The 27,923-nt window shown below is 44.6% G+C and overlaps 1 protein-coding gene across 3 annotated transcripts in view; it reads left to right on the top strand.

Moving 5' to 3' along the window:
* LOC127442398 (dihydropyrimidine dehydrogenase [NADP(+)]-like) overlaps window positions 1-27,923 on the top strand; it is a 297,161-nt gene that overhangs the window by 254,642 nt on the left and 14,596 nt on the right. The window contains exons 19-21 of one of the 3 annotated variants that reach the window (XR_007897477.1): window positions 850-992; window positions 13,529-13,660; window positions 14,364-14,512. Coding sequence is in view for 2 of the 3 variants with exons in the window: in XM_051700403.1 (XP_051556363.1) it covers window positions 850-992; window positions 14,364-14,543 (323 nt within the window). In the remaining variant the exon portion in view is untranslated. Of the gene's footprint in view, window positions 1-849; window positions 993-13,528; window positions 14,184-14,363; window positions 14,544-27,923 lie in introns of those variants that run through there. The other 2 variants (XM_051700403.1, XM_051700404.1) reach the window with 2 other exon arrangements.

Raw genomic sequence — 27,923 nt, 5'->3', positions numbered from 1 at the left:
AGGGTAGAGTCACATGGGGTTACCTCCTTGGTGGGGCACGAGGACTTTGAGCGCATTGGGAATTGGGCATTCCCAATAAAAAATGTTCACATCAACCATCAGAATGGAGGAAAATGTGATTTCAACTGTGACATGACTGTTGGTGCCAGATGGGCTGGTTTGAGTATTTCTGGAACTGCTGATCTCCTGGGATTTTCACACACAACAGTCTTTATAGTTTACTCAGAATGGTGCCAAAAACAAAAAACATCCAGTGAGCGGCAGTTCTGGAAAATCAACTCGTAAATGATTACATTTGAGATGAAAGTTTAAACTACACAATACTTAAATATGCATAGCAATACATAGCATACACGTGTTGGATAAAATAATACTTGTTATTATGCTTTTTATCTATATTTTTCCGTATTAAATAAAAAACATGTTCTTTTACATCAACATTCTTACCACATCCACCATCTATTCAGATTATTGTTTCACTGAGCTGGTCGCAATGCATTCTGAGATTGTCTTTGTTGCGAAGGATACATGGGATGCTGCCTTAGAATTTGGCTACAATGACGTGTGTTATGAGGCAGTATAATTAAGCTGCCTACCTTTTAGAATAGCCTTTGGAGTGTGCATATGATGACTTAAAATGGCACCTCTGTTGGCAGCTCACCAGGTTTGGAACAGAGGAAGTACGTTTAATTTGTGACATACTGAGATAGTAGGTCTGTTCATTTTGAAGTGATACCAATGGTAGATGTGCCCTGATTGCAAATTGGATTTGTGGTCTGTATGAACTCATTTAAAATAATAATAATTTTTTACATTTTAAAGCCTTTTCTCTTTCTTGTATTCGGATAGGCAATGCAATCCGTCCCATTACTCTGCGTGCTGTGTCAGCTATAGCCAGAGCACTTCCTGGCTTCCCCATCCTGGCCACAGGTGGCATTGACTCAGCTGAATCTGGATTGCAGTTCCTCCATGCTGGAGCCTCTGTCCTGCAGGTAACCACTACTATTCACCACCATACCGTCCATATGACTCATGCACTATATCATCTTCTAAGTCTTTAAAAGCCATATATTATAACTTTATTTGAGGAACAAACTGAAAATTAAGTAATTATTCACTGATTATCTCCGCTGCAGCTCTAAAGTCTCATTCATATTCGGGTAAAATCAAATATGGTATGTCGCATCATTTTTTACACAATGTGCCAAATTTGAACATGCGCATGAGATTTGAAAGCTACACTGAATAATGTTATTCACTAGACTAAACCACTTCTTGGCTCCATAGCATCATCATCTGAAGGAGCATGGCTTAGGTAAAAGCGTACTTTCATATGCTGTGATATTTCTGTTTTATAGCAGATGCAACATTCCAGTTGCAAGCTTTACGCCTTAAGTAGTGCATTAAGTAGTTTGTTCTAATCAATCCTTAATAAGGAGTCTACTAACGGCTACACTCACACAGTGCTGCTGAAGCCAAGGAGCAGCAACAATCACAAAGCAAACTGCAATTTACAACATGGCTCTGAACAAGTTTTTAGTGCAAATAAACCCATTATCTCAACATGATGCCACAGCCTCCGAAATCTCATTTTAAATAAATAAATCAAAACACTCATTATGTGCAGAAATAACGTTTTGCAAGTGCTTGGTAGTTCTGAGGGGGAAAAGATGGGAATTAAAATATTTTAATTACACCCACATGTAATAGCAGAGTGCTGGCTCATAGTAATAGGAGAAATTGTGAAGTGGCCAACTCCTCACCACACTAGAGTTGAATCAATGTCAATAGCTGGTAATGGAAACACATCATAGCTCCATCTCCTTTGTTGATTGAATTAGTCCATCAAGCTGTTCTGGTGTACAACATTTAGGGATAGTTCACCCAAAAATTAAAGTTCTGTCGTCATGTACTCAACTTCATGTTGTTCCAAACCCCTATGACTTTCTTTCTTCTGTGAAGCTCAAAAGGAGATGTTAGGCAGAATGTTAGCCTCTGTCACTATTCACTTTCATTACATCTTTTCTCTATACAATGAAAGTGAAAATAATCACAAATACTCAATTACTTAAATGGTCTGTGGTATTACAGCACAGCTAATATTGTTACTCATTTAATTGATCACATATTTAATTTATTGTGTTTGAAATAAAGCAAGCTTAGTCATAATTACTGGAAGGTGCACCCATAATTTGTGCAAAAGCACAATGGGACTGTAATACTACTTCGTGGAAAGGAGGAGGCGAGAAGCAAGATTTCCTGGTTCAGGTAGGAGTTTTAATCATGCACTCTGACGCTTACAGTTCCACACTCGTCGGTTTTACAGGCAAACATTTACTCAAACACTTCCAGTTCAATACAATAATAATACAATAAAATGCAACGTCGTGGCCTTTTTTGCGCCAGTCTCTCTCTCCCGACTGCCGGCGAAGTGGCTCTTTTAAGCCGCTCTCCCGTGCTCACTGAAATTAGAGACAGGTGTTAGACATAATTTAGCTCAGGTGTAAGCACCCTTACCGCTTTCTCTCTCTCCAGAGAGATGCTTGACTATGCCCCCGCTGTCACATATCCCCACCGCCCGACTTAGGCCGGGGAGGCATCCGGCCTGCCTACCACTCCCCCACCATTCCTGGAAAGGAAGTCGGCGACAGCCATCTGTGCCCCCGGTCTGTGGACCACCTTGAACTTAAACGGTTGAAGAGCCAGATACCAACGGGTGATCCGCACGTTGGTATCTTTCATGCGGTGGAGCCACTGGAGTGGGGCGTGATCGGAACAGAGGGTGAAGGCCTGCCCCAACAGGTAGTATCGGAGAGTGAGGACCGCCCACTTGATGGCGAGACACTCCTTTTCCATGGTGCTGTACTTAGTTTCCCTCAAGGAAAGCTTACGGCTAATGTACAGCACCGGGCGCTCCTCCCCCTCCACCACCTGCGAGAGCACAGCACCCAGCCCTCTGTCTGAAGCATCTGTCTGTAAAACAAAAGGGAGAGAGAAGTCAGGTGAATGTAAAAGCGGCCCCCCGCAAAGTGCGGCTTTAACTTGCGTGAACGCCCGCTGACACTGCTCCGTCCACTGGACCGGGTCTGGAGCTCCCTTTTTAGTGAGATCAGTCAGCGGGCTGGTGATGTCCGAATAATTAGGCACGAACCTTCTATAATAGCCAGCCAGCCCCAGGAACTGTCTCACCCCCTTTTTGGTCTTGGGCCTCAGGCAGGTCGCAATCGCCGCTGTCTTGTCAATTTGGGGACGCACCTGCCCGTGGCCCAAGTGAAACCCCAGATACCATACCTCCACCCGCCCAATCGCGCACTTCTTTGGGTTTGCTGTGAGTCCCGCTCGGCACAGCGATCTCAGAACCGCCCTCTGATGTTGCATGATGTTGCGGCGTAAGCTGAATGCGGTCTGAGGATTCAGTCCATGAGACGCTGAAACGTAGCCGGGGCTCCAAACAAACCGAACGGAAGTGTCACAAACTGGTGTAATCCGAACGGTGTGGAGAAGGCGGTTTTTTTCACGGGAAATTGGTGTCAAGGGGATCTGCCAATAACCCTTCGTCAAATCCAATGTCGAATAAAATCGAGCAGTGCCCAACCGATCGAGCAACTCATCAACGCGAGGCATTGGATACGCATCAAATTTAGACACCGCATTGACTTTTCTATAATCCACACAGAACCGTACAGACCCATCGCTCTTAGGCACTAGAACAACTGGGCTGGACCAATCGCTGTGGGATTCTTCTATTACCCCCATATCGAGCATTGCATCCAATTCTTCCCGAACTATTTTCTTCTTGTGTTCGGGTAATCGGTAGGGGCGGCTACGTACCACGACCCCCGTCTCGATGTGGTGGTGAATGAGGTTCGTATGCCCCGGTAGAGGGGAGAACACATCCGCAAACTCCTGTTGCAACCTGGCAACCTCCGCGAGTTGATTCGGTGAGAGGTGGTCTCCGCAAGTGACCGGGGTGAACTGTTTATGTTTTGAACTCACCTCCGGTCCGAGCTCCGCCTTCTCGGGAACTACCATAGCCAACGTCACAGGGACCGCCTCCCTCCACAATTTCAGGAGGTTGAGGTGGTATATTTGACTCTATCGGTTCGTTTAACCTCATAATCGAGATCTCCCACTCGTCGTGTCACCTCAAAGGGTCCTTGCCACTTGGCAAGTAATTTAGAGCTCGATGTGGGAAGTAATACAAGCACTTTATCTCCCGGTGCAAATTCCCTTAGCTGAGTTCCCCTGTCATACAGTCCGCGCTGTCGTTCTTGAGCTTGGAGCAAATTCTCCTGTGTTAGTTGCCCCAAAGTGTGGAATTTTGCTCTAAGATCAAGAACGTATTGAATTTAATTCTTACTATTTGAAGGTCCCTCCTCCCAGGCCTCTCGCAATACATCAAGCACACCACGTGGTTGTCGCCCATACAGCAGCTCGAATGGGGAGAAGCCAGTGGAGGCTTGTGGGACCTCTCGTACTGCAAATAACAGGGGGTCGAGCCATTTATCCCAGTTTCTAGCATCGTCGTGCACGAACTTACGAATCATGTTTTTGAGGGTTTTATTAAATCGTTCCACAAGGCCATCCGTTTGAGGATGGTACACGCTGGTGCGAATTGAATTAATACTCAACAATTCGGACAGCTCACGTAATGTCCGTGACATAAACGTTGTACCCTGATTGGTGAGGATTTCTTTCGGAATCCCCACCCGGGAGATTATTTTGAAGAGTGCCTCCGCAACACTGCATGCTGAGATGTTGCAAAGAGGCACTGCTTCCGGATATCGCATTGCATAGCAATACAAAGCATTGTCTGCGTGCTGACCATACTAATGGCCCGACGATGTCCATTCCAATTCTCTCAAAGGGGACCTCGATCAATGGAAGAGGGCGCAATGGCGCTTTTGGGGTGGCCGGTGGGTTAACCAGCTGGCATTCACGGCATGCCGTACACCACCTGCGGACATCGCCGCCAATGCCCGGCCAATAGAAGCGGGCTATTAGACGGTTCAGTGTTTTCCTTTCTCCTAAGTGACCCGCCATGGGATTATAATGAGCCGCCTGGAATACCATTTCCCAGACGGCTCCGTGGTATCAAAAGTTGGGTTGTATCCTCAAGTTGGGAGCGTCCTGTGTCACTCTATACAACCGCTCATTTATAATCGCAAAATAGGGGTATGAAAGGGCGATGTCTGGCTGGAGTCGTTGACCATCGATGACTCTCACTTGGTCGAAGGCGTGTTTGAGGGTTTCATCTCACGACTGCTCCAAAGGGAAATCCCTCTCAGTGAATTCCCTGAGAAGGGGAGGGGCTGCAGCCTCTCCCCCTCTCTCTACATTATGACGTGGAGCTGTCAAGGACGGCCCCGGCTCCGCCTCCCCTGCCAGAGCATCGCACATTGCACATCTCCCTAATCTCATACAGGACACATCCGCACAAATTCCCTTTAATAAAACTCTAAAGTCAGGCCAATCAGTCCCCAAAATCAGTGGATGGGTGAGGCGGGAACTAACCGCGGCCTCCACTCTATGCTTTTTCCCCCGGAATTTAATCATCAGGGTCACCAACGGATACTTGTGAATATCCCCGTGCACACATTTCACCTTCACCGTTTAAGTTGCGCCCAAAGCCTCGGGTTGAACCAAGTGTTGGTGGATAGTGGTTTGATTACACCCGGTATCCACCAATGCTTGGTGAGTACCCCCCTTGACACTTACTGGTGTCCAGTACACTCCGGCCTGGTCGGGGGCAGCCTGTGGGAGGTCAGAGACCCGCACCACTGTCCCCAGCTCCATCAGAGGGCACTGATCCCGGAAGTGGTCCGGGTCCCCGCACCTCCAGCAGGCCGGCCCAGGCGCTACGCCCGCACTTCTGTATCGCGGGGGGGGGCAACGGCGTGTGGGTGTCCGGGGTCACGGCTGGGGATGCCTTCTGGCTGAGGAGGCTCCAGATCACCTGTCGGTCCTCTGCTTGAGCGCGCAGGCTCTACAAACCAGCGATCTTGATCTTGCCGGAGCTCAAGCAGGGTTTGCTGATGGTTCCGATGTAAGCCAGCGAGGGCTTGGAGGATCTCCGCCAACTGGGAGGACTCTACGGGGCGACTTCCGTCCATCTTCAGACTTTTCCCAGGTTTCGGCACCAGTGTAACACTACTTAGTGGAAAGGAGGAGGCGAGAAGCAAGATTTCCTGGTTCAGGTAGGAGTTTTAATCATGCACTCTGACGCTTACAGTTCCACACTTGTCAGTTTTACAAGCAAACATTTACTCAAACACTTCCAGTTCAATACATTAACAATACAATAGAATGCAGCGTCGTGGCCTTTCTTGTGCCAGTCTCTCTCTCCCGACTGCTGGCAGAGTGGCTCTTTTAAGCCGCTCTCCTGTGCTCACTGAAATTAGAGACAGGTGTTAGACATAATTTAGCTCAGGTGTAAGCACCCTTACCGCTTTCTCTCTCTCCGGAGAGATGCTTGACCACGCCCCCCACTGCCACAGGGACATAGTAATATTGTAAATAACAAAAGTAAAAAGAAATTTTTACTAGGGCTGTCAATTGATTCAAATTTTTAATCAAATTAATTATATGGTGTGCTAATTAATTAATCGAATTAATCGCAATTAATCGCATATATAAATATTTGCTGAGAAAGAACCTCAAATAACAATCATTTAATATATAATGATGAAATAATTATAAATGGTTATATTTAAATAATTAAAAATAATATATATACTGTATATATACAGCATTCGGATTTGCGATCCATCAAGCTGTGTTTTGAAAGAAAGAACGCATCCATCCCCATCTTGTGCTGTCTGCTGTCAGTACGTGCGGTTTGTTTTCTGTATAAACTTTGCATTGCCTTTACAGCTGAATTTACGCTTACTGCCCCCTGAAGAAAACAGGTGGTACTTCAAGCTTAAATCTTGAAGCTTAAGATGTCTTCTTCATGTCTTAAGAAATCTTCAAGCTTATGATGGTAGGAATATTTCTTACTACGGTCCAGGGACGTCATTAATTGCATTATTTTTTTATATAATTAATTGCACTGAATTAACATGTTAAATCGAAAGCCTTAATGTTTACCCACAAATTGGAAAATTTGGGGAAATGCTGCCAAATGGCAAATCTGTACCACAACGGAAAATGTCAATTTTTTTCTTATCTATATTTCTTCTAATTAAATTCATATTTCTTCCTTAAATTGATATATGGTGGAAGTCCTACAAATTTGTATTAAGTGAATTGTTATTATTTTTCCTTTAATATAGATCTTAAAACCCTAGCTCATACTTATTGCTAATCAGTTGTGCACTTTTCTTCTTGGCCTTTCTGTACAATATAACTGTTAATTTTTCATGAAACATAAATCATAGTTGTGTTATGTATGTCTTAATAGAATTATTTTAGGTCTACTATAAACACTTGCAAATTAATAAATAACTGCAGTAATATAATTGAAGCCACTATCCATAATAATTCACAGTGAGGAAAATTACTGTTATTCCATTGTGGTACATATTTTATTTTATTTTATTTCAATATTGCCATATGGCAATATTCATATTAGACAACACTGATCTGTGCACAAGTACATATTTAACTTATCAAAGATGCTGTAATAAAGTCCAGATGAAGAAAAATATTACTGGTTTCTTTAGAGACTGTCCTTTTAATTCCAATAATGCAATATGGTTCATGTTTTCTGAATAGCGAAAATGTAAAGGAAAAGGTATGCTGCCATATGGCAACACCATATCAGGGTATAAACACATGTACTTATATACATATGGAAGAAGATAAGAAAATAGAATGGAAAAGACTGAAATTAAAAAAGTATAAGTAAATGCAAATCCAAGTAAGAAGAGAAAGAGGAAAACACCCTATAAACAAATGCACTTTGAGATAGGGTTAGGTTAGGGTTATTCTCTAACCCTAACCTCTTTTCATCTCTTAAGCTGTTTTACAAATAAACAAATTTGTTGTTGGGGTATCTGAATGGTCTAGTTATAGTATATTTCATAATCATATTGCTAAGGTGTGTATAGCAACACAATGAAAATATTTACAAATTAATAAGAAGACCTTGAAACAATTCTGTAAAACACAGGTAGCCAGAGAACGGATTCTAGTGCGAGTCAGCATTCTTGCAGCTGCATTCTGAGCTCTTTTAAATGTTTGAACACTATTTCAATCAATAAGCCTAGATGTAACAAATTTGTGAATGATTTTAATCATTGTGAGCAGGGGAGAGAATGTGTTAATATAGCGTTTCATGTACATTGCTTATATTGTTTTTAAAACTGACATCACTGTCAAGAACGATTCCTAAATTCTTTACATGATTATTGACCTTCAGAGAAAAAGTGTCAAGATATGTCATAGGGTCAAACAGAATTTCTCTGAGCATCCTTTTCAGAGACACTATCTATGTCTTAAGTTCTGTGACATCCACAAATTTAAGCTCTCTATGCAGTCCAGGCAGTGTACTAATCGATTTTTGGGCATCTAGTGCAAGTGGAAAATAGAATTGTGTGTCATCTGCATAATGATGAAAGGAGATGTTCTATTGATAAATTGCACCAGCTAACAGAAGCATACAGGTGCATCTCAATAAATTAGAATGTCGTGGAAAAGTTCATTTATTTCAGTAATTCAACTCAAATTGTGAAGCTTGTGTATTAAATAAATTCAATGCACACAGACTGAAGTAGTTTAAGTCTTTGTTCTTTTAATTGTGATGATTTTGGCTCACATTTAACAAAAACCCACCAATTCACTATCTCAAAAAATTAGAATACATCATAAGACCAATAAAAAAAAACATTTTTAGTGAATTGTTGGCCTTCTGGAAAGTATGTTCATTTACTGTATATGTACTCAATACTTGGTAGGGGCTCCTTTTGCTTTAATTACTGCCTCAATTTGGCGTGGCATGGAGGTTATCAGTTTGTGGCACTGCTGAGGTGGTATGGAAGCCCAGGTTTCTTTGACAGTGGCCTTCAGCTCATCTGCATTTTTTGGTCTCTTGTTTCTCATTTTCCTCTTGACAATACCCCATAGATTCTCTATGGGGTTCAGGTCTGGTGAGTTTGCTGGCCAGTCAAGCACACCAACACCATGGTCATTTAACCAACTTTTGGTGCTTTTGGCAGTGTGGGCAGGTGCCAAATCCTGCTGGAAAATGAAATCAGCATCTTTAAAAAGCTGGTCAGCAGAAGGAAACATGAAGTGCTCCAAAATGTCTTGGTAAACGGGTGCAGTGACTTTGGTTTTCAAAAAACACAATGGACCAACACCAGCAGATGACATTGCACCCCAAATCATCACAGACTGTTGAAACTTAACACTGGACTTCAAGCAACTTGGGCTATGAGCTTCTCCACCCTTCCTCCAGACTCTAGGACCTTGGTTTCCAAATGAAATACAAAACTTGCTCTCATCTGAAAAGAGGACTTAGGACCACTGGGCAACAGTCCAGTTCTTCTTCTCCTTAGCCCAGGTAAGACGTCTCTGATGTTGTCTGTGGTTCAGGAGTGGCTTAACAAGAGGAATACGACAACTGTAGCCAAATTCCTTGATACGTCTGTGTGTGGTGGCTCTTGATGCCTTGACCCCAGCCTCAGTCCATTCCTTGTGAAGTTCACCCAAATTCTTGAATCGATTTTGCTTGACAATCGTAAGGCTGCGGTTCTCTCGGTTGGTTGTGCATCTTTTTCTTCCACACTTTTTCCTTCCACTCAACTTTCTGTTAACATGCTTGGATACAGCACTCTGTGAATAGCCAGCTTCTTTGGCAATGAATGTTAGTGGCTTACCCTCCTTGTGAAGGGTGTCAATGATTGTCTTCTGGACAGCTGTCAGATCAGCAGTCTTCCCCATGATTGTGTAGCCTAGTGAACCAAACTGAGAGACCATTCTAAAGGCTCAGGAAACCTTTGCAGGTGTTTTGAGTTGATTAGCTGATTGGCATGTCACCATATTCTAATTTTTTGAGATAGTGAATTGGTGGGTTTTTGTTAAATGTGAGCCAAAATCATCACAATTAAAAGAACCAAAGACTTAAACTACTTCAGTCTGTGTGCATTGAATTTATTTAATACACGAGTTTCACAATTTGAGTTGAATTACTGAAATAAATGAACTTTTCCACGACATTCTAATTTATTGAGATGCACCTGTATATAGGTTAAATAATAAAGGGCCTAGAAGTGAGCCTTGGGGCACACCAAAAGATATAACATGACATCAGGAGGTATGTGTACCCACATACATAGTATTGCCACTTAACCCTAACAAGCCTAAAGAGGATCATATTTGATACATGATTTTCTAAAGCCTAAATATCATCAAAATACCATGCTGAAAAAACTGTTGCATGCGATATACTACATATCTGTTGCCTCCTGGTGAATTATCCATGCTCAATTAGAAGGCTTGTAAATTCCAATCAATTCCAGTAGGGCCGGTTTCCTATTGTGATGCACTTTTTGCTGCAAAATCTTTGCTAATTTTGGTAAAGCAACAGTAGCAATAACCTTTATTGTTACTGATATTTCAAAATGAACATTTACTGAATTGAAGAAACTTGTTCTAACTTTATATTTTGTACATCATTTTCTAGAAAAATTGTGTTGAAAATATGTATTAAATATGATACAGCAGGCCTTTGAGGTAAAGTTTTTTGTGTATCTCACAATTATCATTAAATTGCATTTCAATATGCGTTATACCCATCACAATAAAAATACAGAGCTTTTAAAATACTGAAATAATTTTTATATGATATATTTAGAATGGGAACTGATATTTATTTGAATTTGTATATAGTATATGGGCTGATATCAATAAAGAAATGTCATTGATTTGCACCACAAGCTATCATGTTCTCACTATAATGACACTTAAAGCCTTATGTATCAAATATAATACAAAAAAGTCACATTTGTAAAAAAATAAATAAGGAATAAAGAAAAGAAAAAAAAGGCTGACCCAGTTCTGCAGTCGATCGAGCAGAATCACATGATCAACTGTGTCAAATGCTGCACTGAGATCTAAAAGAACTAGGATTGACAGATTACCTGAGTCCTTATTGACTTGCAGATCCGTAAAAAAGAAAAAAGCAGTTTCAGTGCTATGGTTGGCCTGAAAGCCAGACTGGAATGTCTCATTAAGATTATTAATGTAAAGAAAGTTATTGAGCTTTAGGGGCACTACCGTTTTAATTATTTTGCCATGAAATGGAAGATGGGTCTGTAGTTACTGAGCATAGAGGAATCAAGATTGCTTTTCTTTAGTTGAGACCTAACAATTGCCGACTTAAAGTATGTGGAAAAATTTGTGGCTGGAGGGACTGATTAACAGGAAGAAGTTAGTAAGCGATTGGTAGAAAGGGAAGCTAGAAGAATTAATAAGTGATATGACTTGACAATGTATTTCAGTCATGAAATCTCTCAGAAAGATTTAGCATATTAATGTGGGTATGACATATTGATAGGACATTAGATATGGCGGACTAGATTTGCTATGCTGCTGCAGAGCAAGTATGGAGACTTGCTACTGCTGGACATACACAGACATACTGAGTTAAGCATCTGGACATGCTGCTGCTGCTGCACAATAAGAAAAACACAAGACCTGCTGTATTAAGCATGTATGACATACTGCTGCACAATTAGACTTAATTACAATCCCCTCTGTAGTAGATCTAGACCTGTGTTGCTGGGGTGGAGGAGGGTTTAGAGAAAACTTGTGGTGCGCTGCAGTGAGCCGATTGGCCATGTGAGCCGATTGGCTTGACATATCACATGTGAACGAGGTGGTTGGCCAACAGATAACAAGTTCAAAGAACCTATCAGCTTACACTATTCAGAGTTTCATGCCTGAACTTAGTCATAAGGGCTGACCATTTATGTTTTGTATTATGTTACTAATTTTATCACTGTAGAATGCTGCAAAATCATTGCACTTTTCTGTTGTGAAAAGTTCAGATGATATTTGAGGTGAGGGGTTAAGCAGCCTACCTTTGGTGCAGAAAAGGAAGCTAGGATTGTCTTTGTGGATGTCAATTAAACTTGAAAAGTAATGGTTCCGGAGACTTTTTTTAAGGGGACAGTAGAGTTAATACATTTAGACAGCCTGAGATGGAAGCTCTTCACTAGAGTGTCTAAGGAGAGGGATGTGAGAGGAGTGAGAGATGATATGAGCTCCACGCAGGTCACAACAGTATCAGCTGTGAGATATCGCTAAGTGACACAATAGTGGTCAGAAAAGGCAACATTTATTTTTGTGGGTCCTTAAAGGGATAGTTCCCTTAAAGGGATGAGAATTCTCTCATCGTTTACTCACCCTTATGCCATCCCAGATGTGTATGACTTTCTTCTGCTGAACACAAATTAAGATTTTTAGAAGAATATTTAAGCTCTGTAGGTCCATACAATGCAAGTGAATGGTGACCAGACCTTTCAAGCTCCAAAAATCAAATAAAGGCAGCATAAAAGTAATCCATATGACTCCAGTGGTTTAATCCATGTCTTCTGAAGCGATATAATAGGTGTGGGCGAGAAACAGATCCATATTTAAGTCCTTTTTTACCATAAATCTCCTCTTTTACTTTCACATTTTTTCACATTCTGAAAGTGAAAGTGAAATAAAAATGTAAAAAAGTATTGAAATATTGATCTGTTTCTAACCTAAAGTGATTGCATCTCTTCAGAAGACATATAAAATCATTGTTTGTGTTCTGCAGAAGAAAGAAAATCATACACATCTGGGATGGCACGAGGGTGAGTAAATGATGAAAGAGTTTTCATTTTGGGGTGAACTATACCTTTAATGTTTAAACTAAAAACAGACCTCAAAATTATCAATTCTTTTTGTATGGGTCCAGATAAATGCTACTAAGGCCATCCATGCATATACTGTATGTTGAAGTCTCTAGTAATTAAAACATTCAAAATTGGTTAAAATCTTTAACAGCCCCAAAACAGTTAAGAAAATCTTTCTTGAGACTAGATGAGTGATAGAACTAATATAAGAACAGATGATCAGACAGAACAGACAGATTGAGATGCTGGTACTCTAGGTACTGAAATGTTTCAAATTCCCTTAGAGAAATCTGTTTACAGAGAAAAGTACTGCAGTACAGGCTAGACCGCCGTACGTCTGTGTTCTTTTTAGGGAAACAAAAGGAAGACTCATATAGGCATAGTTCACCAAAAAATGAAAATTATGTAATCGTTTGCTTACCCTCATGTTGTTCCAATCCCATATGACATTTCCATACAATGAAACTGAATGGTGAGTGAGGCTGTCATTAAGCCTAACATCTTTTGTGTTCCCTGTAAGAAAGAAAGTCATACGTGATTGGAACTACATGAGTTTGAGTAAATGATGAGAGAATTTTAATTTTTGGGTGAACTATTGGTTTAATTACCATATATTCAGAACTTGCAGGCTGTTCTGTGGTATAATCCTCTGTACAATTCACCTTAATTGAATTATATATGTTTGAGTATCTCTTCAGTTTCCTACGGCCATGTTACCGAGTACTGCGAAGGACTGGAAGCATCTGGAAAGTACCTAAAAGTTTGCCTACATATCCCAAATATCCCTGATTCTTGAGTTTCCAACATGTAGGGTGGTGGTAAAGACTTTGGTAAGTGATTCCTGTGGGGAGTCGAGAATGATGAAAATTCTGTCATTACTCACTCACTTTAATGTCATTCCAAATCCATTTATGTTATTTATTCCGTGGAACATAAAAGGAGGGTTTTTGAAGAATCTTTATGCAGCTCTTTTCCATACGCATAAGTTCTTAAGTGACCTCATCTCAAAAGCTCCAAAAATGACAGAAAATAGCATTAAGGTACCATAAAAGTTGTCCATTTGACTTGAGCCCTTGACTCAGAGTCTGCTGAAGCCATATAATAACATCTTTGTGTGATGAACGTACAAAGTTTAAGTAATTATTCACTAATAATCTTCCCCTCCATTGCAGCTCTCAAACCTCTCTCTGGCGTGCTATGTTCAGTTATGACAGACAAGAACCAATGCTTTTGCTGTCAATGACATGACCATTTTTGAATCCGAACATGAATGCAAATGTAATTTCAGAGCTTCAGCTGAAAGGAAGATTATCAGTGAATAAAGGCTTCAATTAAAAAAAACAAAAAAAAAAACAGTGATCTATTGTGCTGGAACCACATGGTCACTTTTCTTTCTTTCGTGTCTGATTCAGCCATTATACACTTTGCTTTTGAGAAAACACACACTCAAAGCTGAGTTGAATAGTGTAATCACTGTTTTTTCACTAAGTACTTGCCCTAAGGGCTGTTTATATATCTGTTCATATTTAACAGGTGTGCAGCGCTGTGCAGAACCAGGACTTCACAGTGATTGAAGACTACTGTTTAGGCCTAAAGGCCTTACTGTATCTGAAAAGCATTGAGGAGCTGCACGATTGGGATGGCCAGTCTCCTCCCACAATACGCCACCAGAAGGGTAAACCTGTCCCCTGCGTGGAGGAGATTGTCGGAAAGGTGAGCTTATCCGTGGCTGGTCGCCTAAGGCTTGCCTCAGAAAATGAAAATCTCTGTGGTGTTTTTCTGGTTATTAAATAGGAAAAAATAGGCCTGGTGTGGAAATAAAGCTTCTTTATTGAGTCATGAAGGATGTATATGGTTGTTGGTGTTAGTAACATAGCCGCAAGGTTGGTCATGAGAGTAATTCACCCCAGGCTTCTTAAGACCGGTCACTGACCCCATGACCGTTTGTACAATGGTGGTCCTCAGCTAGAGTGTGCTATCAAATACCCCTTCTGAAAAGACCATCTTATACAGCATGAATATCCATGATGGTGCAAGCTGGTCTATGCTGGTTAATGCTAGTTTAACGCTGATGTTGCTTTTAACCAACAAAAGTTGGTGAGTGATTCGGAGGATGCATTTTCCCTCTAAGATTAAATTTCTGCTCCATTGACTGTTAGGGTCAGGGCGTATAGTTAATAAAATATGCATTCCTGTTGACTGTATTACATAATTTACAACTGAAAACGTCCTGGTTACTTTCGTAACCTCCGTTCCCTGATGGAGGGAATGAGATGTTGTGTCAATGTAGTGACACTAGGGGTCACTCTTGGGAACCCCAAACACCTCTGCTTTTTGAAAAAAGGCCAATGGGAATTGGTGAGTGGAATTTGCATGCCACTCCCCCAGACATACGGGTATAAAAGGTATGGTATGCAACCACTCATTCAGGTTTTGTGCTGAGGAGCCGAGGCAAGGTCCCGGCCATTTCAGCGGGTAGTTCAGTGTTGTGGCAAGAGGGACACAATGTCTCGTTCCCTCCATCAGGGAACGGAGGTTACGAAAGTAACCAGGACATTCCCTATCTGTCACTCACTCGACGTTGTGTCGATGTAGTGACACTAGGGGTCCCTATACAAAACGCCACAACTAGCTGAACTGTTACGTGGACTGGCAGTGCGAGATGGGCAGACCGCTGTGTGCCTCGTAGCCAGTGCACCAGGCTGTCACGTAACCTCCCCCAACGCTCTTATGAGCGTCGAATGGTCCTTTGGGAACAAGTCGACTGCCCAACAAATAGGGACAGGCTAGCCCAGCCGTGGCCTCTTTTCCTCTTTTTTCTCCCCAAAAAGAGTGGAATTTGTTAACCGACTGGGGGCCATAAATGTCTATGTCAGGGGGGTGTCACTCCCAAGGGGAAGACACCGCGGAGACCACACCCCGCCCAGAGAAGGGGGGGTATTTTGAGTGGAAATATGTCACATGGTCTTACCGAGTCTTGTCGGAGATATGTCATGTGGAGAAGTCGCATGGTAGGTCCTACCCGAGGGGGGAGGAGTTTCTACAAACATGGTGACCGGGGGCAGAGGGGCCCGGAACAGAAGACGCAGTTTACCGACAGGGAAATTATTTAGTGGAAGATATCACATGGGGTCACCTACAGGCAACCAGCACATGTGGAGCACCTACCCCAGTACAGGGCCTAATTAGCACACGTACTGGGCCGGCAGTGAGTTTCTCCGCAAAGTCGTCTGCCACAGGGCTAAGGAGGAAAGTCATCCAGGGATCACAGCTTGTGAACACGACTGGGGGTCAAAAGCACACGTCTTCACCTCAAGGGAGGTGAAAGGCGCTATGCGCAAGCGGTACACCCAGCCAGCTGTCCCGGAACTTACCTGCTCGTACCTGACAATTCACGGGACGAAACCAGCTCAACCTGGAGATTATAGAACCTCGCAAAGGTGTTGGGTGTTGCCCAGCCCCCTGCTCTGCAGATGTCTGCCAAAGAGGCACCACTGGGCAAACCACTGGAAGGGTCTGTGTTGAGACGTGGAAGTACGCGTCCTTCAGGTCTACCGCCATGAACCAATCTTGATGCCGGATGCTCGCTAAAATGCATTTTTGCATCAGCATCTTGAACGGGAGTCTGTGCAAGGCCCAGTTCAGTACTCGCAGGTCCAAGATTGGCCGCAACCCACCGCCTTTCGTCGGTATGATGAAGTAGGGGCTGTAAAACCCCTTCTTCATCTCGGCCGGAAGGACAGGCTCTATCGCACCCTTCCGTAGAAGGGTAGCGATTTCCGCACGCAAGGTAGCGGCGTTCTCGCCCTTCACCGAGGTGAAGCGGACGCTGCTGAACCTGGGCGGGAGCCTGGCAAACTGAATTGCGTAGCCGAGTTGGATGGTCTGGGTCAGCCATTGCGACAGGTTGGAAAGCACGAGCCACGTGTCCAAACTCCAGGCGAGGGGAACCAAGGGGAAAATCACGTCTGATGTACCGGCAGGTGGGGCCTCGCAGTGGGATGGAGCCTGAGGCGCCACGTCGAGGGGGCTCGAACCCCGTTGCCGTGCTGAGTCCAAAGACATCGAAGCACTTACCTGGCTCCTGACACCCACCAAAAGATTGGTCAAGGAGGGGGGAGGAGGAATATCGTCCTCGCAGTCCATCGGAACCAATCCGGTGTGGGCATGTTTGTGCCACAGCTGGGTGCGCAGGGGCAGGGGGTTCGCCGCTGGAGCGCCGAACCTGCTGAAATGGGACGGTGGACGGCGGTCGTGATGACGGCCATGCGCACCTGACATGTGACCCAGGGAACAAGAAAACCACTCTTTTGTTGAAGTTTTGGGTACTGCAGCCTCTTGGGCATGCGGCAAAAAATGAAACAAAAGATTCTCCTCCCGGCCCTCCAGCAGGGGATGGAGTGGTCTGTCTACCAGCTCCATAGAAGCGGGTCTCCTCATCCCTGGGTTGCCCGTCTTAGGAGCTCTTCGAAGCCTTCCTTGGGTTCTTGGCGGCCGGCCGTGAGACGGGTGGCGTCTGCTTCCTGCGGTAGGCTCCATGCCAGGGCCGGGCCATGGGGTCGGGCTGCGGCGGTGCTGGTGCTGTTGCTGCATGAGGATGCCCTTGGCGACGAGCAGATGGGGTGCGGGGTCTTGAGCCATGCCGGGGCAGGATGTGTTGAATAGCCTCTGTCTGCTGCTTCACCACCGAGAACTGCTGGGCAAAGTCCTTGACGGTGTCGCCGAATAGGCCAACCTGGGAAATGGGGGCTTCAAGGAACCGTGCCTTGTCAGTCTCTCTCACCAGTTTGAGCCAAAGGTAGTGCTCCTGGATCACCAGAGTGGACATCGCCTGCCCGAGAGACCACGCCATGACCTTCGTCGCCGAGTGCAGTTCCTGCATAAATCCCGGGTCAGAACTACCCTCATGCAGCACTTTTAGCACCTTGGCTTGGTGTACCTGCAGGAGAGCCATGGCGTGCAGGGCTGAGGTGGCTTGTCCAGCATCACCGTAGGCCTTAGCCATCAGAGACGACGTAAACCTACAGGCCCTGGATGGGAGCTTCGGGTGCCCACGCCAGGTGGGGGGTTACCCAGCGGAGGTGCTCCCATTGAAGTCCCCAAATCGCCCCCAGTGCTAACCGACACGTCCTCATACCCGTAGGTAGAAGGACCGAGGCAGGGAGCCACTGGGGTGGCTTGCTTTCTTACAAAGGCAAGCCGCGACCGCAACGTTGCCATGGTCATGTTCTCGCAATCAAGACAAGACCCATCCACAAACAATGTCTCCACGTGGGCAGCGCCCATACATGTAAGACAGCGATTGTGGCCATCAGAAGCGGAGAGATAACGACCGCAACCAGGAATAACACACTTTTATGAAAATATACTCTTTTAGAATATACTCTTTGTTTTGCTCTGCCAAAGCGCCCAGGGGCGTTCTCTGCACTCCACGGGTGCAGAGGGGGAGTAGCTGCTGAAATGACCCGTAAATCCAGCAGTTTGACGTGAACGGAAGGGAGAATTGAATTCAGAGCACTGAATGCAACCGCTCGGCTCCGAAGAGAAAATCTGAATGAGTGGTTGCATACCAGCTCCTTTTATACCCGTATGTCCGGGGGAGTGGCATGCAAATTCCACTCGCCAATTCCCATTGGCCTTTTTTCAAAAAGCAGAGGTGTTTGGGGCTTCCAGGAGTGACCCCTAGTGTCACTACATAGACACAACTTCAAGTGAGTGACAGATAGGGAACAACTTGCTTTACAACTCGCTTTTGTAGTTTTTTGACTGGAATTACCATATATTTATTTTTAATATCACAAAATTATTTGAATTGATGTTATGTTTGTTCCTCTCACAGCCAGACTCAGCACCCTCCTATTGAAATTTCATATTTACACAAAGAGATATTTTCCCCGCCACTACACTGCATTCACGCACCATAAAAATGATAACACAAACATATGCAAATGTTTCTCTCTCCATAAACAGCTTTGTGCTTCAGTAATAAGTGAAGGAGGGGGGGAAAATAGCAGTGTGAACTGATAAGTGCTATTCCTCGACTACGACATAATTTTGAAAAACATGAGGGGCGAAATTTCTCTCTGTCATGCCAACAGTGTCTGTAGAGCTCTGTCCAAAAACAAGCACAACTCGAGCATAAAAGTTCATTCAAAATCCATTCAGTAGTCTAGTAATATGGGGGTTTCTAAAAGCTTTTATAGTCTATAATATTTAATGAAGAAAATATACAATTGTAAAGTTTGGGACTGGGCTTGAATTTAAGGCATCTTGCTTTATAAATGTTATTTTTCCCCATCATTCAGAAAGTTTAAAGCTTCAATTAACACTTTATTACTAGACTCAATGTTATGGAAAAGAACCATCATGACAGAAACATTTGCAAAGTCATACATTTCAAGTAATATTGGAGTTATAATTTGAGACCAGAATCACTTCGTGAAACTGTAAAGACAAAAATACAATCAAACTAACCGCTGGTATTTAAGAATGTTTGGAGTATGAACTAATATTTCTGTTTCCTGTACAGAGTCTATGTGGCTGTCATGCGTCAGTTGAACGAATCACTCTCTTTGACTACTCGTTCTTATGAGTCATATAAAAGATTAATTCAAAATGAACGAATCATTCATGAACGACCAATCACTAGAATCTACCAAGGAGGTTTATAATACCTGGAAAAATCTATCTAATAATATTTGCGATTTAAATGTTGCTTGCAATACATTTCATTTTGTCAGGGTACACGGTTATGCTGCATTCCATTCAAGTTGGATGTGGGATATTCCTACTTGATATCTCCAACCATAAATGCATTCCATTCCCCGATATTCGGAAGATGACGTTTAAGGAAACAAAACTGCAATGCTCCTGTTAGCTTAGCAGGGGTTTGACTCTCATTAGAGATGTCTCCTAGCAACCCAACTGATAAACACTGCTGCAGCGCTAGCATTTGTGCTTCAGGTGTACGATTATCAAAAGAGATTATAATGTTTTATACACCTGCTTCTGCAGGCGTTTGTTAATATCATGTAATGTGGAAACTAACTTATTTATCGATATTACTTAATAAAGTGAATGTTTATCACTTACTTTGTATATCTCCCTGAGTGTCGACATGTTTGTGTGACATCATTAGTTGAGAATTTCTGCACGAGCCTACAAGTTGTAATTCTGATTTCAAGATGCATTCCATTGCACTTTTCCTAGTAGGAAGTTGTAAAATCAGACTTTCTGAGTTGAATGGAACGCAGCACTACTTTTCAAAACTTGATCTGACACTGAATGCTCAAGCAACCTAATTTACACTTAGAAAACTCCTGATGTTGCTATAACAATGCAAAAAACACTTACCAATTTACTTGAGGTGAAAATCAGTCCTCCTTTCCTGATTAATAAATTAAGCAATCACACTGTCATGCAGAACATCTCGTGTTTTTAAATCCATAAGGATCTCTTTCTCAAGGCAATACCAGCAGTGATGATAGTGGACTCATCAGCAAGATCTCGCGCTCGCTTTCAAATTACATACATCACTTAAAGCATGATTGTATCACTCAAGGCCAGCTAGAAGGCCTCGACTGGGACATATCCTAAAGATCACACCCACCAAGAACAAATAAATCAATCTGATTGGCAGATGAATCTGACAATCCGACTTTAGTTGCCCATTCATTTGCAGTGTTGAGGGATACTGTAGAAATTCAGAAGGCCTGAGAAACTGTTTGTGAAACAGTTGTCACACTTTGCTTGTAAACATTAAGGAATAAATTCTGACTGGATAAACTTTTTGTTTCTCTGTTTGTTTGTAGATTAATTAAGAGTGGAAAGCAATTAAAAATACATAGGCAGAAAGGTGATTGAGAATGAAAGGATGAAATATATTTATTATTTGGCATGATAGGCCAGCAGAGAAGGCTTTGCTGGCCCTGAGAATTCGCCACTGGTGTGTTCAGTTAGCACTGCAGGTCAGGCCATTCACTGGTAATGAAATCATCGGATCTCACCATACACAACCCCACCACACCAGACAGTTTTCTCACTTTCCATTTCGATTGATGTCCTATTAAAATTGCTTTTGAATTAAAATTCCGGCCTTTACTTAGTATGCTTAGGTTTTGTCATGTGAGGTCTGTTTAGCTCTTAAAGTGCGATTACCAGCCATTACAAGGCAAGAAGAAAGATTAACGCTTTTCTCGTTGAATCGCTTTGCAATGGTCGTGATGCTACAGAACATACAAGAGCGGGCTTCCATTCTAATTCTCGTATAATTTAAATCATTCAGCCCACACTGACATAATGTGTGCTGCTTCCTCCACTGCACTCTTGATTTACAATCCAGAGGGGAAATGGGAGAATTGACAAGCCCTGTGTTTTGGAAAGCTCTGCATCTAATTAGCAAAGGCTTTCTGGTTGCCCGGGACATGAGATTTGGCAGTGCGTGTAGCTCCTCTCATTAAAACAGCACTCCTCGTGGAGTGGACCTGCAAAAAAACGCCTCCCTCTGAACAGAAAGAAAAGACATAGCTATTCCAGCAACATGTTTGTATAACTTATTTGGTACTCTCGCTTTTATAAACAAGAATTCAAGCCATCTGTTTTGCAGAAACCCAAATCAAATGGCATTTTCTTTCTTTCAGTATCTCTTTGTAAAAAAAAAAAAAATTCTTTTTGAAATCTCCCATCATTATATTTTTCTTTTCCATTGTTAAGAGTATTGCTTTGTAGACTCTTCTTTGAATCCTTTGAATGATCTTAGAGCAAATTAGCATAAAGTAGATATGCTGTGGTTCGTCACTAAACAGAAGACAGAAAGAGGGAGAGAGAGCTCATCTAATAGGGCTGATTAAGGTTGCTGTGAGTCAGGCAGTTTGCAGTTTTGTGTTTCTGGAAGATATGAAGTTCTTATGGGCATCAGGGATTTCCGCTGGTTGTACCCAGCACTTACTCACAAGACTGCCAGAGGCAAAATGATGGTCAGTTGCTTTGTATGTGGTTTTGGTCAGATTAAAGAGGGACATGTGAGCCAGTAAGGCTCAAGTGTTCGAGTGTTTTTGGTCCTACCTCTGTTTTTGAAGGATATATGATGTGTTTTGTCCATAAAAAAAAAAAGTCCATAAAAAAATCCAAAAAGGGCATAAAGGCAGCATAAAATTAAACCATACAACTTGGGTGTTTTAATCCATGTTTTCAGAAGTGATACAATCAGTTTTGGGTGAGAAGCAGACCAAAATGTAAGTGTTTTTTTAACTATAAATGTTTACATCCGGCCCAACTGGAACACAGAAGACTGATTCTTTGATGCCTCACGCAGTTGCCAGATACTCAATCCCAGTATCATTATTCATTAGATTATTCATCAAAACGTTGGATTTTAATTTTCTAGTGTTTATCATAAACCTTTTGGCAAACACAGTACATTTGAAAAGTATCTCATAAAAACTTAACCTGCTACTTACAAACGTACAAATCATTTTAACTGCAAACCTAACAACACTGTGTCTGGTTTGTGTACAGCCGCTCAGTACATGTGTCAAGCACGAGAAAGTGTGAGCTTCTCTTATTAACTTTCCAAGGAGACTGCGGATGTAAAGATTTATAGTGAATAAGGACTTACATTTTGGTCTATTTCTCACCAAAAGCAACTGTATTGCTTCAGAAGTCATGGATTAAACCACTCGAGTTGAATGGATTACTTAAAGTTTTGGACTCCATCGACTTACTGTATGTACAAAAGCACATCATACATCCTTCAAAATATCTTTGTTTGTGTTCCGCAGAAGAAAAATAATTCACGTGAGTTTGAGATTGCATGAGGGTGATTAAATGATGAGAGAATTATTATTTTTGGGTGAGCTATCCCTTTAAGTTCTATAGACAGCATCTGTGACATGCTGTTGAAAATAATTCTGACTCATCCCACAATCTGTAAAAACAAATAAATTAAGAAAAAACGTCTTGGTTACTGATGTAACCTCTGTTCTCTGATGGAGGGAATGAGACGATGTGTCGATGTAGTGACACTAGGGGTTCGATCTTGAGAACCCCAATCACCTTTGCTTAAAATTGAAAAGGCCAATGAGAATTGGCGAGTGGAATTTGCATGCCACTCTCCGTCCCGGACATACGGGTATAAAAGGAGATGGCGTGCACCACTCATTCAGATTTATGCTGAGGAGCCGATAGAGAGTTCCGGCCATGTCAGCGGCTGGTTCAGCGCCACAGCAGGAGGGACACAACGTCTTGTTCCCTCCGTCAGGGAACAGAGGTTACATCAGTAACCAAGACGTTCCCTATCTGTCACTCACTCAACGTTGTGTCGATGTAGTGACACTAGGGGTTCCTATAGGAAATGCCGCGGGCGCTGAACCATGTCACGAGGTACGGAAGAGTGGACACAGGCAAGCTGCTGCGTGCCTCGCAGCGAGCACTCAACCATGTCGTGACCTTCCAGCGAGTTAGGTAAGGCATCTCCCTAGTCCCGTTGAGGGAGGAGGAGGCACTTACCCAAGGAGGTTACTGGTGGAGCCTTTCCTGATTTGCTGTTAAGCAATTTCCAGCCAAGCACTTCCTAGAATAACGCTGGGAAGTGCTCTTCCCTCTCCAGGAGGGAGGGCACTACGGAGACCACATCCTACCGTAGGGAGGCTAACGTGGAGAATACCTCACATGGACTTACCAACGGGGAAGATCACATATAGAATGATACCACCGGAGGACCCTATCTACAGAAAGGGTACACAGCAACAGTGGCCGAGGCAGAGAAAGCTCTGGCGAGGGGAAACACAGGGTTCACCTATGGGGAAACCGAACAGTGTAAACTCATCATACGGGATTACCAAGGGGAATCACCATGTAAGGAGCACTGAGCCTGAGCACACGGGCTCACCTGAAAAGGGTCATACCACGAGTACTGGGCCTGGTCCCATAACTCCTCCACCAAGTTCGTCACCGAAGTGTGCTTAAGAATTAAAGAGGCGTCCAGGGTTCACCGGATATGGGGAACTGTTGTGGACAAAAGGTGCACATTATCACCTTTGAAAAAGGGGAAAGGCACAATGCAAGCGGTACACCCAACCGGCCACCTGGCCTACCTGCTGTTACCGCGTAACACTCGGGTCGAAACCGGCTCTATGCGTAGGTTGTAAAACCTCGCGAAGGTATTGGGTGTAGCCCAACCCGCAGCTCTGCATATGTCTGTTAGAGAGGCCCCCCTTGCCAGTGCCCAGGAGGACGCAACACCTCTAGTGGAGTGCGCCCGGACTCCCAAGGGGCATGGCAAGTCCTGCAATTGGTATGCGAGGAAAATGGCGTCCACAATCCAATGGGCCAGCCTCTGCCTGGAGACAGCTTTCCCCTTCTGCTGCCCTCCAAAACAGACAAAGAGCTGCTCCAAGCATCTAAAGCTCTGTGTGCAGTCCAGATAGATGTGCAGGGTACGATCTGGACACAGCAATGACAAGGCCGGGTCTTTCTCCTCTGAAGGATCACCACCTGGTCCCGAAAGGGAGTGGTGGGAACTTTGGGCACATAACCGGGCTGGGGTCTCAAGATCACATGAGAGTGTGCCGGTCTGAACTCCAGGCATCCACTGGTGACAGAGAGCGCCTGCAGGTCCCCCACCATCTTGATGGAAGTGAGCGCCACCAGAAGGGCCGTCTTCAGAGACAAAGTGCTGAGCTCGGCCTGCTCCAGGGGCTCAAAGGGGGCTCTCTGTAGGGCAGGTAGGACCACAGGGTGATCCCAAGAGGGAATCAGGCGCGGTCTAGGAGGATTCAACCTCCTCGTGTCCTTGAGGAACCTGTTGATCAGGTCGTGCTGTCGTAAGGGTCTCCTGTCCAGTGTGTCGTCATATGCTGCTATGGCAGCCACGTACACTTTCAGGATAGAGGGAGACAGCCATCTCTCCAGCCCTTCCTGAAGGAAAGACAGCACAGACCCGACGGCACATCTCTGTGGGTCTTCCCCATGGTAAGAACACCAGTTCGCGAAGAGACGCCACTTCAAGGCATACAGCCACCTCGTTGAGGGGGCTCTGGCCTAAGTGATCATACTTACTACCGCTGGCAGAAGACCTGCTAGGTCTTCTGCACCCCGTGCAGGAGCCAGATGTGGAGATTCCAGAGGTCTGGCCGTGGGTGCTGGAGCATGCCCTGCCCCTGAGTGAGAAGGTCCCGCCTCAGGGGAATGCGCCAGGGAGGTGCTACTAGATCTGAGAACCAAGTCCGGTTGGGCCAGTACGGTGCAATGAACAGGACTTGCTGCTCATCCTCCCTGACTTTGCACAGAGTCTGTGCAATGAGGCTCACAGGAGGAAACGCATACTTGCGTAGCCCTGAGGCCAGCTGTGTGCCAAGGCATCCGTGCCGAGGGGGCCTCGGACAGGGAAAACCAAAGGGGGCAGTGAGAGGACTCTTGGGAGGCGAACAGGTCTACCTACGCCTCCCTGAATCTCTCCCAAATCAGCTGGACTACGTGGGGGTGGAGTCTCCACTCCCTGTGGAGCGTTACCTGCCATGAGAGTGCGTCCGCTGCACGGTTGAGGACGCCCGGAAGGTGAGTGGTTCACAGAGACTTCAACATCTGCTGACGAGGAGGCGCGGGCGAGTTGCGACATGCGAAGCGAGCGTACGCCACCTTGGTGGTGTATGTACACAATGGTCGCTGTGTTGTCGGTCCGGACCAACACATGCTTGCCCTGAATCAATGGCCGAAGCCTCCTCTGGCCAGCAGTACTGCCAGCAACTCTAAGCAGTTGATGTGCCATTGGAGTCAGAGCCCTGTCCAGAGCCCCGACACTGCCTGCCCATTGCACACGGCGCCCCAGCCCAAGTCCATCTGTCATGACCACGACGTGCCTTGAGACCTGCTCAAGGGGAACACCTGCCTGTAGAAATGCCAAGTCCGACCAAGGGCTGAAAGTCTGACGGCACTGTGGCATGATGGTCACACACCGGGTGCCGTGGCGCCATCCCCACCTCGGGACTCGAGTCTGTAGCCAGTGCTGAAGCGGTCTCATATGCATCAACCCGAGGGGGAGAACTGCCACCGAGGATGCCATATGCCCCAGGAGCCTCTGAAATTGTTTCACTGGCACCGCTACCTTCTGCCTGAAGGTCTTCAGGCAGCTCAGCACTGACTGAGCACGTTCGGTCGTGAGACGTGCCTTGAGAGTGACCGAGTCCAACTCCATACCGAGAAAAGAGATGCTCTGCACAGGTTCACGGCAAGGCAGAGCAGGCTCCCCACCTGGAAGACAGCCCAGGGGGGACGTGCTGCTCCACAAGCCCGCAGCGGTGGCCGGTGACTGGGGCGGGTGAGCGACCCCAGAGACCAGCACACTTACCTGTTCGCCGGCTGTCTCTCAATGGAGAACAAGGGAACGGGAGGTACTCGCGTTCGCCTGATTGACCAAAGACTTCCAGCGAGTGCCCGTCACGAGTGTGCTGGCTCAGGGAATGAGGAAACTGCTTTTTTATTGACCATGTGGGTGCCGAGGCCCAGAGGGCCCGCGGCCTTGTAAGCCTTCATCATTAAAGAGGAAGAGAACTTACAGGCCTTGGAAGGGAGCCTTGGTCTGTCACGCCAGGTGGCTGCGCCCTGCGGGCATAAATGCACTGCTACGGCGTGCTCTACCTGGGGAAGCTCAACATATCCCTTAGCCGCTCCGCCGTCGAGGGTAGTCAGAGTGGATGAGCCCGCAAAGTGTGTACGGGCAGAAAAAGGTGCCTTCCACGACTTCGTTAGCTCCTCGTGCACTTCCGGGAAGAAAGGCACCGGGGCGGGGCACGGTCGTGAGTCACGCTCCAAGCCCAGAAACCAATCATCCAGCTGCGAATGCTCAGGGCAGGGTGGAGGGTTCTACTTTAGCCCGATGTTCTCAGCCGCCCGGGCAAGCACGGCTGCCATCTCAGCGTCCGAGAGGGATCACGTAAGCTAGTTGGTAAGGTCACGCGTCATGTGGAGGAGGAGTCAGGAAGCAATGATTGATTACATTGTTTACATTGTTTTTTTTTTTTAGTATTATTTGGAAATAAATTTTTAATTTTTTTTTATATTGTTTTGAAATTATTTTGGACTGCTTTGGTTTGTGAACGGCACAAGTTTCTCTTGTAAACAATGACATGCTTCCTGACTCCTCCACATGACACGTGACCTTACCAACGAGCAACGATGCATTTTGGACCGTCAAAAAATGGAGGACATTCACTTGCATTGTTTAGAGGAGGAGGCCTGAAATGAAATCCTAAAAGTCTTAAATTCTGTTTTGATGAATAAAGAAACTTAGATACATCTTGGATGGCCTGAGGGTGAGTAAATTATCTGCAAATTTTCATTTTTGGGTGAACTATTCCTTTAATTGTTTAGAGACCTAGAAATAATGCAGAATCTTAAATATTTCTTCTTTATTTTACATCCTAAAACATTATTTCTAGGTTTAAATTAGATTTAGGTTCTAAATTAGATCCAAAATCCACATCCAGATCGCATGCGGTGCTAGCTGACCCGGGCGGCTGAGCATCAGCCCAGGACGGACCAGGTTGAGGAGCAGCCGTGGTGGCTCCTTGCTTCATGAAGAAGGAAGTGAGCCGCGACCACAACGTTCTCATGGGCATGTTCTCGCAATGAGAAAATGACCCTTCCATGAAAGTTGCCTCGCCGTGCTGACGCCCCAAGTACTCGAGACAGATTTCATGGCTGTCCGGAGGGGAGAGATAACGGCCACAACCAGTAGCGCAAACGCGGAAGGACATCTTTAAAAAGACGCCAAGCGTTTGTGCGAGCTCTTTTAGAAGGAAATATACTCTTTTGAATATACTCTTTTAGCACCCGTAGACTCAGCCGCCGAAGCGCCCAGGGGAAGCACAACACTCGACCATGCAAGGGTGGACTCAAGATGGCGCCGAGTATGGCTGCTGCATTGCGAGCTCCGACACAACATTGTAGTTTTTTGTTTGTTTTGTTTACAATTCTTATATTTTTTGTCTTGGATGTTGTCTGCCTTATTGTCTACGACAGACAAACACTTTTGGACATTGGTTCTGCAATTACACACCGTAAACCGGACTTCAAATTCATCAATGCCGACCCGCT

Source organism: Myxocyprinus asiaticus, chromosome 6, assembly GCF_019703515.2.
Source record: "Myxocyprinus asiaticus isolate MX2 ecotype Aquarium Trade chromosome 6, UBuf_Myxa_2, whole genome shotgun sequence".
Taxonomy (NCBI): Eukaryota; Metazoa; Chordata; class Actinopteri; order Cypriniformes; family Catostomidae; genus Myxocyprinus; species Myxocyprinus asiaticus.
Note: the sequence above shows the minus strand (reverse complement) of the source record. Positions and strands in the feature narration are given on the sequence as shown.